General features: G+C 39.6%; 1 protein-coding gene across 4 annotated transcripts; it reads right to left on the bottom strand.

The window, feature by feature from the left end:
- Window positions 1-1,347: 1,347 nt before the first annotated feature.
- Window positions 1,348-8,046, bottom strand: LOC122640508 (beta-1,2-xylosyltransferase-like). Of its 4 annotated transcripts, none has more exons than XM_043833721.1 (5): window positions 7,277-8,046; window positions 4,936-5,085; window positions 1,722-2,450; window positions 1,445-1,481; window positions 1,348-1,402 (listed from the first exon to the last, which is right to left on the bottom strand). In XM_043833721.1, the coding sequence occupies exons 1-3, from the start codon at window positions 8,003-8,005 to the stop codon at window positions 1,728-1,730; spliced, it is 1,602 nt and encodes a 533-aa protein (XP_043689656.1). In that variant the 5' UTR covers window positions 8,006-8,046; the 3' UTR covers window positions 1,348-1,402; window positions 1,445-1,481; window positions 1,722-1,727. The 4 variants fall into 4 exon arrangements, 3 of the variants coding, with proteins under 3 accessions (XP_043689656.1, XP_043689655.1, XP_043689654.1); XR_006329675.1 differs by having other exon boundaries at window positions 1,384-1,402; window positions 1,664-2,450; XM_043833720.1 differs by lacking the exon at window positions 1,348-1,402 and having other exon boundaries at window positions 1,429-1,481.
- Window positions 8,047-10,176: the final 2,130 nt, after the last annotated feature.

Here is a 10,176-nt window from a genome sequence, read left to right on the forward strand (position 1 = left end):
GAACACACTGCCCAAGAGGTTAAGTCGTCATTTCTGCCTCCCCATGAGAGGAACTGCAAAACCGTACAGGGCAGGAACCGAGCAGAAAAAAAATTCGTAAAGATTAACCATTAATTTACCCTTATCACAGTGGTCAACTGGTCATGCAGTATCAATGATATTTGGGTTGGGAAAGTAGTTATGGGTCTGATTAATGGTGATTTAAATCCTCTGCAATTCCTTCATCTTGCGGTGCCTTACAGTTCAGGCCGGAGAACTTGACAACGAAGATGCTTCATCCAAAAGTGCAAGCTCAATTGACCTTTTTTTTTTCTTTCTTCTTGAGCTCGGCACCGTTGGATGTCGAATCTTCCATTTGTCGACCTCTCAGGCCTGAACTGCAAGGCACAGCCAGATTAAGACACTGCAGAGGATTTTTTTCCGGTTAATAAGCCACTGATGATTAAATGGGATGTTCATGGGCTGGACCTAGACATTAGGCTGCACACACACAGGTCATGCACCATCAATGGTATTTGAGTTGGGAAAGTAGTTATGGGTCTGGTCAATGGGCTGTAGGGGATTAGATGAGACACCCACAACCATGAAAATTAATGAAAGTACTAATATCTCAATGACTATAACATCACAATTCAATCAACTGTGCAATAAATGTCATCTAGGGTTTAAAGAAAAAAAATTACTTCCTAAAAGGTATGATAGAAACTTATGAAAGCAAAGCATTAGAAATCTATAAGACCACTTCCATTTGTTATTCACTCTTAAGTCTCATCCATAATTTCCCCCTTCCCCCAATTTACTATTTATTATACATTAACCTTTGTGGAGTCGTACATTGGCTCCATACCATTAAGCAATGTGGAGGCTATGAAAGTCAGGTCCTCTATCTTATCCACAGTTCAAGGTATCGTTATTGTATGGCCATATCGGTCGATACATATCAGTATTCCAGGTACCCGATGCCAATGCGATACTGGTGCAGTGTATCAATCTGTACAAAGGGCAAAAATGGTCCAAAAAGTAGATTTTTTTCCCAAAAAAAATGAGGGAAAAACAGCCGATTGAAACCTGTATCATTCTATCCGTATTGGTATCCAACTCCAATAGATTGCAGTATTTATAGACAACGCAAAGAGATATCTGAATATTGAGACATTGCCAATTTGCAAAGAAGTATGTGTAGCTAGAAGAAATATAGACAATGCAACATTCTAATGTACAATCCGAACTTCTATTCAAATCAGTGATAGAAAAAGCAGGCCTTAAAATACAACCAAATTCTTTACCTCTTGACTCCAAATTCTTTGGACAAAAATGCCAATTCTCAGTACAGAATACATGCTTGATTCCATAATTCACCATCCAAATGGGGAACTCTTGGGAAGTGAACTCCTTAATGCATAAGTGATAAGTTTCCTTTCTTTGGTCTGATACTCAACAAGATCTTGTATGAGGTCTGTAACTTGTATAGCCACTGCAGGCTGGAAGTAAAAATCGAAGATAGAACTAATAAACAGCATCATCATTTTCACACAGAAATGACATCTTTTGAATAGATGAGCTTAGTGGTCATTCCCATCAATGAGTGAGGCTAAATCCAAGGAATAAGACCATGTGAAATGGAAGATTCCAACCAGAAAACAGATATGCTTTGTTAGCTTACTCTCGTCGGATCTTTGAATTGCACAAAATAACGAGGGATGGATCCAAAACCACAAAACCATGTATTAGCAGCCAAGACTTCTCATTATGTCATTAACCTTCTTGGTAACAACTTCTGGCTCTGCATATGATCCAGCCAGATTAATGGCATGATATTCCAGCCCCCTCCACTGTGAGATCAATGCGAAATGTGGACGCCTGTACTGGCTGCTTATTATCTCAAGAATTACTGTATTTGGTGTTGCGGAAATAACGTGAGTGAGACCTGCCCCATGTGCTCCAATTATGACCGAAGCATCCTGAATGGCACGGACTTGTTCTTTCATGGACATGTGAGCAAATAGTCCATTGATAAGGTTCACTTTGCATTTTGAATGATTAATCGCCCAAATCTTCAGAGCATCGAAGACTTCCTGTTCATTGCTAAGCCTTGATTCCACTTTCCCACCATGACGCGGGTGAGCTAAATAGTCCTCACGACGCACAAATAAGATGTTATGACCTGAGACCAGTTTTGGTTGCTGGTTTCTGTTGACAGGAAAACCAAAAGCTGCTCGTATCAACTCTCCGAACTCAGATAATCGTGCAGTCCTTTGGTCATTAGGATTTTGCCAGAGATCATGTGCAGTTGCTCCCTGACAGTTAATATCTTCAGTCAAACCCTTAAAAAGAGTTGTCTCATAACCCAATGGTGAAAGAATGGCATGGCGGAAACAAATTGGACCACTGAAGCTTTTAGCATATTTCAGGCTTGAAAAAAGGGCTTCCCAAGTTTCTTCCAGAGGTGCCTAAACAGCATGGGAGAGGTCAGGAATAAAGCAATTCATAGAGTTTGGGCTGGTATCACATTTAGATTGCTGTGATAGGGACAAGGTATTTTAAGTGGGAACATGTTAAAAGATACTTGTAATGTTCAGAGTCAATCAGTTTGCCCAGTAATGTTAGTGATGCAGCACAAAATAATCTGTTTATGTACATGATAATCATTAAAGCTGTGACGTCCTTAAACACTGTTAACATGGTCAATAGGGCCCATCCATTTTAATCTTCAAGACTGATTGCAGGAGTCAACAGGAGTGTTATTGAAACTCATCTGAATTAAACAGAAAATTTGACTAGTCAAGAGGGCATGATCTATTGCGTCATCAACGAACAGATGAACTGCACGTATAACCAGGTAAGTCCGTCTGCTCAACTATGGCAGCTTACAGGGTCTAATCTGGTCAAGCAAACAAATCTTTACGTTCTGTTCATTCAACCATATCAGACTTCACAAACTGCTCTATTCAAGCAATCAGAGCTTAGGTTCTGCCTTTTGCCCCAAAGTTTTACTGTTGGGAAAATTTACAGAGCTTGGGTTCTTCCTCCCCTCCCCCCCCCCCCCCCAAATAATGTTAATTGTTACAGAAATTGACAGAGCTTAGATTCTCCCTTTTTGATAGTTAATGTTTATAAATCACACTATCATAAACTGTGTCTGTAATTGAAGTTCTAATTGTAGAGATTTATGAATGATACACATTCCAGCTTTTAAATAAACTTTACCCATTCCAAAGGGTTGGGGGGGGGGGGGGGGGCTTCTAATTCGCTCAACTGCATGCCACAGCTTGCACCTAGGCATTTTGCATGCACTTCAACCCCCAATATGGTGCATGTGGCCCATCTCCCTCTCCCCCCCCATCAACTTGGCATCTCCTAAACCCATGGTACAATTTGGGTAGTGACGATTATGAGAACCTGAATCTGTTTTTACACCTTCCCCACCCTCCTCCCAGGTTCTGCCATTTTGAGGGAGAACAAATCTTGTAAAATTATGTTTTTATCGGTGGCGAATTCATGTGGAAACCAAAGGAATCACTCTGTGTTGGCCAGCTCATGTCTGCAAAAAAAGGAATTGATATTTTTGTACTTCTTGAATTAATTTCAAGTCCAAATGTCTAAAAAGAATGAAAGAGTTTAAGCTTATATGCAGCTTTGTCGGTCTCAATAGTTTCAGCTATAAAAGGGTTTCTCACCTTCTACATTTATTAATTTTTCTGAAATAAAGCTTTCTAAGTGACTATGCTCTGAGTTTTTTTTTTTTATAATTCTTTTCAAACAAGGTATTCTACCATGTGCAATGTTTATTTTTTTCCTACATACAGATATGATAAAAGAGTTCTGAAAGAGATTTTGTCAGGAATTTTCTATTTGAGCTTTGGTTCATCTTACCGTGCTTCTATTTCCAGTGCATGTTAGGTTTCTTTTTCTACTATATACTGTTTTCTATCATAATTCATGATTTTGGATTCTTGCAAAGTCAATAGATTTAATACCATTTGGATTTCCATACGAGGGGGTTCGTTCTGTTTGATATCATGTACAATTAGAAGGATCTTACATGTGCTAGGGTAGAAGTTTTTGGGTAGAGGGACTTCTTTTCTCTCCTCTGTGCTTTAAAGTTGAGTGTTAATTGTTTAGAAAAATAACAGGAAAAATTAACACAAGGTTTAAAAGGAATTAGTCATTTACTACAAAACTTCTCTAGATTACAATTCAAAAGATCAAGTTTTCTTTTATGGGACATGAAAGCAAGACAAAATTAAGACTGACGCAGATGTATGCCACTCATTAGATTTCATTAAATTTAACTCTAGACTGCCATATACCAAACAAGACAATGTCAAAAGTAATATTTAAACAATGAGAGGAAGCCAAATGACCAACATGATGAGATCTTCTTTACAAAGATATGAACAAAATGAAATGACCTGTTTTAAGTATCATATTGGACAAAATATGAAGGAACGACAGCATTGGTCAGAGGCGGGGAGGGAAAATGCAGTTGTATTGAGATCCCAAACAAACTTCTTTATCTAAATAGTGAGCCCTTACCCAACAAAAAGAAATACACACACACACAAATACTGTTTGCAACCATATGCTAAGGCTACTATGTGTGGTTCTCTCTCTCTCTCTCTACATAAATAAATAATTTCAGATTGCAATTAAAATAAAAAACAAGTAAGATGAAATGAAAAGCCAAATATGATCAGCAAAATAATAGCATACAAAACATGGAATGTGAAGCTATTATAAAAGGTAGTCTCGGGCAAAATAATGATGGATATCAAACCCCAATGCAAAATATGTCTTCAGATGAAAGAATAGGATTACGATTATTTAACTTTTGCTCCTTATTATAATTTTGTAAATGAACTAAATGAAACAGTTAAATCTGATATTATCAGCCAAGTGCGTAAGAAATGGTGAAGCTCAGATTAGCATTTATACCTTACAGTGGCCATCCAAAAAAACCACATGAGGTCGATTAGGCAAGCCAGTAACTCTGGAAGCCACATATGCACTGTACCAGTCTGTCACCGTGTGAAAAAGGTTTGCATACTCGAAACGTGTGACTAAAAGCGTCGGCTCCTCAACCCACTGCAATTGTAATTCATTATGTAACGTAAGGAAACAAAAAAGCTCAAGGTACCCACTACCCAACTATGCCATGGATGCAGGTTAAAATTAGGGAAATAGCATATATTGTGTTCCATAAGAGTGTCATTATGTTCCCAACATGAGAGATACTTGAGGCTGTGTATAAAATAAATCCAATGGAAATAATCATGCCATAGAGTCAACCAAATTGGCTTGTATTGTACCCACCATACACTGTCAAACAATGAAGCAAAACACATAACTTACTATTCATCGTCTCCTTCCTACAAAACCTTCACATCATCTCCCCGGCTCTCTCTCTCTCTCTCCATTTTCTCTCTCTGCTTCTCTCCTGTAATGTCCCACTCTCCCGCACAGCCCCCCCTATTTCTGTCTCCTGCATTACCCCCCCCTTGTTTCTTTCTTCTGCCCATCGCTCTCACCCAGCCCCACCCCTCCTGCACATCATTGATGTTTTGCTATCAAAGTGGGGAAAACTTTTTGATTGAAAAACAAATAAAATAAAGAATTCATAGGGTTAATGAGATTCAGAAGGTATTGGACATTAGTGGGTTTGCGCTGTTTCCGCCATCACAGATAAGGAGGTCTTCATACTATGATGTGATCAGGGTTTATAAGATTCAGAAGGTATTGGAGGACATTAGTGAAGTCCGGACTCCAGACCTACATTATCAACAGTAATACAGTCATGTTCCTGAACGAATGCCCTCAGCCCAAGCCAGGAAAAGGCGTAATGAACACTTGCAAGGTTTGCGAACGAAGCCTCCTCGATTCCTTTCGATTCTGTTATCCAAGTTGCAAGGTAAATAATAAAACACCCAAAACACAATCCCCATTTAATCTTATTTGACTTCCTTGAAATCTTCTGCTATGTTCTCTCTAAATCCTTAATCAAAATCGTCTTATTCTTTGATTCCAGATTGTGGGTACTTCCAAGAACTTCAGGAAGAAGAAATGCCATCAGGGTTTGGCTTCAGATGAATAAGAGTCTTAAAGTAGCAGCGGTAGACATGGCAATGAGAAGAAAAGGTACAGAGCCCCTTCGACGCCGCCACCAACAGTGGTAAATTACAGAACTGCCAAGCGAAGAAGAGAAATACTTGTGACTTGCTCAGCAGTGAGCGAAGAGCTTCTACGGTAGAGCAGGACAGAGCTATGACTATTGCAGTTGAAGTCTATGACTTGCTCGGCTGTGGTCAACGACACAAAAAAAGTGGAGACGGGCTTATTCGCAGGACCAGGAGACAAAAACAGATGTTTTTTTCGCCTTTGGGGTGAGATGATTAGTTTGGCGACGATAGAAAATTTCACTAAACCTGGTATGAATTTCAAATTTGAATCGCAGAATCTCCCATTGGTGTTGTGCACACCAAACACTGAGAAAACTACGGAGGAGAAAAAACCATACAAGAAACTGTATGGTCTGCTTTTCTTTTCATGGCTTCCAAACACAACCTAAATGAAGTATCCCTATTACAGACACACACACACACCTGATGTAAAGGCTGTGGTGATTCTAATAACTAACACATAAAAATCCAACCACAAAAAAGGGACCTCACCTTGCATTCCTCTTACATAATAAACATTTGCTATTGATAGAACAAAAGCATTTCCACTGAAGCATGATATCAGATGAGACTGGAGGTGTAGACAAATGTGCAGGGCAGCTACCAGCTATGTCACAATATATATTTTTTATACATGTCAAAGTGATGGAAAACAAAGAATTTCTTTTACATATTCACCCAGTTTGTCAACTTTTTTGTGAAATGATAGAAAGAAAAATCTCTTTGTACACACTAGAAAAAATATCTCCTGAAAAAAAAAAGCGTTTTTGGGATGACCCAAGTCCCAACAAAATCTGCCAAAAATTTTGGGATGACTGGAAATGATATTATTCATTCCTGCCCAGTGTCCCCCCCCCCCCCCTCTCCCCCTAAGTTATTCCTGCCCAGTGTTAGTATACATTTCCAGGTAGAATGAAATGAAAAAAAAAAAAAAGAGGGTCCCAAGTCATAAACACTGGTACATTTCCTGGTAGAATGAAATGGAAGTTCTCTTGTTCATATTTGAATTTGATCTCAAGTAATCAGAATATCTACAAAACTCATTAAATCAAATCGAGAATTGAGAGAACAAAACTCATAGAGATCATCCAAAATCTCACCTGGGAGCACTTAAACTTATCTGGATCCAGCAATTGAATTGAATCAACTAAAGCCCGCATTGTATGCATATGGATGGCACCCCGCGGTACAAACTGATCAAGGAACTCCTTGTTCACGAGCTTCCTCCCGTTCCTGCTCAAGTTCCCGCCCTGACTGAGCCCTTGGTCAAACTCGATCTCGAAAGCACCCGAATCGAAGGAAGGGAGTTCCTCCTCTTCCTGTCGCCCCATCACAGATTCCAGCTTCTCCCCTCCAACAGACATTCGTATCCTATCCGGGTTCATCCGCAGTCTCCCCCCTTCGCATATGGAGCTCCCCAGTGTTTCACTATAAAAGCACCGAAACCAACCACTGCCACCATAATTGGAGTCAGATTTTGGATGAATCTCAGAAGGGGAAAGTAGAAGATCGATACGGCGATTGAAGCCGTTGCCAAAATATCCTTCGCATGATTTAGGAGTGACGTTAGGGTTTAGATCCCATGGAAGGTAAGAGGGGAGAATGGGCCATGGTTTTCCATGGAAGGTGACCGAGACGGGGAGTTGTTGTTGTTGTTGTTGCTGCTTCTGCCGATTCTCTTTCTCCAGTATTTGATTCTGGGTCTCCTGTACAAAGGGTGTTTGGGATTTAGGGTGAGAAGAGAAGTGAAAGTACCAGTACAGAGAGAATAAGTTGAGAACGAAGAGGAAGAGAAGAATTTTGAGCAGCAACACCCTTCTTCGGTTCATTATTTCTTTTTCCGCCCTTTTCGCTCACCCACACCTTCCTTATTTTTCTGTGTCTCACTGTCAACTCTCAAGTGTCAATCTGTCTGTTTCGGGTCCTTCGGACGTGTTCGTGAAGTAAAGCACAACAGATCGTCACTGTTCTCAGGTTGACCCACCAGGCATTGACCCGTGGACTACTATTGCCAACAGAGCTTTTCTAGAACTTTATTAGATTTAAATATACAGAAGGAATCAAAATCAAATCGAAATTAAGGGAAGCATGAAACTTGAAAGTTCTTCTCTGCTCGAAGAGACATAGCAGAGAAGAGCGAAGGGAAAATGTTGGGTTTTCACAGAATTGGGGTTTCTCTTTCACAGGAAAACCATGCCCCTTTATCTCCCTGGTTTACCTCTAAAGAGGTTCATTTCGACTGCGAGAAGAAACACAGCCACTACCCGAATCAGGGTTTACTCTTTGAACAAGACGATCAAAGGCTTCTCAACAATTTCTTGAGCAGTCGCCACCGATTCACCTGAGACTGCGATGGTGGCCGAGGATTTGATTCCTAAAAGGAAAATTCTGCGGACGAACAGGAAGTCGTTCTTCCCACCAACTCGAACTACTTGATGTCACCTAAACATTTCTACTATCTACGGGTCCAAATATACTTTGAAGTCTGTGTCTTTGTATTGCCATTTAATTAAGCCCCAGAAGAGGAACTTTATTTTCTTGGTAAAACTTTTGCAGAGTGAGGCAGGTGGAGGGTTCGTATTTTGGCATCCAAAGGGTGTGATAAGAATACACAGAGAACATGTTTTCAGGAAGCTTACATGGCTTGTTAGCGTAAAGAGGTTTCACTCAGGTACTCTTCTGCCCATTTGAGGCTCAAATACAGGATGGCTTCTGGGGTTACAGAACATTTGATGGGATATGGTTCTGCTAGAACAAAAATTTGTGGTATGATCTAACAAGGATGTTCTTGAATTACAGAGATTAATTACTTTCAACCCCTTTGCTGGATGATGCACACATATTCTGCTTAAAGCATCAGATCAAGGATGAAATTAGAGTAGTCCTAGATCTAACTGTAGAGATAATTGCTAAAAGTTTGCAGGCCAGTTCTCTACAATAAGCTACAATTTTCTGAAACTGCTTAACTGAATCTCATTTCACATCATTGGTGCCGCATCTTATCTTAGGTCAGCTTGGGGCAACTGAGACCTCTCCAGAGTCCTTTTCTTAAATGTTTACTCTCAGAATGAGAAGTTGTTCTACTCCTTTTTCACAGGCTGTTATGATCTATGAAGTGCTAAATCAACCTTCGTAAGGAAATTGATTCTTCTGATAGCCTTACCCAACATGATGCAGGCCCAGACCGACCATGACTCAACAGTGAGCACCCACATTCTTGCATTGTACAACTCATGGCCAATCCATCAAAGGCTGAAATGGCATGTCACCATTTCTAGCAAATAAGCTACTCTTATTGCAATCTTTCCCCAATTTGCAAGTTACCTCATATTTGATGAAAGTCTTAAATTTTCATTTAATCTCGGTGGAGCTCGATTATTTCTTGAGTGGAACAAGTATGACGAATTCTTTTAAATAAGGGGAGAATGATGCATACCCGGTCAAGGTCACTTGAACCACCGAATAATTATTAGAAGATCGACCCGTATTCAAGTTCATCAAGAGCTCAAGTCCAACCCAAGCCCTAGTACTTAGACTTGGCCCATAATGCAAAACAAACCTATGACTAACATTTCTTAGTCTTTATTATGCAATATATGGATTTAATTTCAAGTATAAAAGTTCAATTGGAATCAACAGTTGAGATATTATAGTAATTTTTAGGGTTTTCTCTATTAGCCTATAAAAGGCCTAGCTATGTTGCTTGTAAGAAGTAAGTTTTGATAATACAAAGTGCTAGAAGCATTCCTTTGAACCTTGAAAATTTCTCATTGAAACCTAGGAGAATTTCTCACCATCCTTGAAGTGTTGATGCTTTCTTTGTATTACTTGCTTTCTAGAAGAGTTGCAACACTCTTGATGCTGCTAAACATCTTAGAAGAGAGGTGTTTCAGTCTCCATACTTATCCGTTTATAAAAAATATCCAAAAGAAGATACTTTGTTGTTTTCATTTCTAGAATTCGTCCTTACATATACCCTATCTTCACGGACAGTTTTCAC

The sequence above is a fragment of the Telopea speciosissima genome, chromosome 9 (genome assembly GCF_018873765.1).
Source record: "Telopea speciosissima isolate NSW1024214 ecotype Mountain lineage chromosome 9, Tspe_v1, whole genome shotgun sequence".
Classification (NCBI taxonomy): domain Eukaryota; kingdom Viridiplantae; phylum Streptophyta; class Magnoliopsida; order Proteales; family Proteaceae; genus Telopea; species Telopea speciosissima.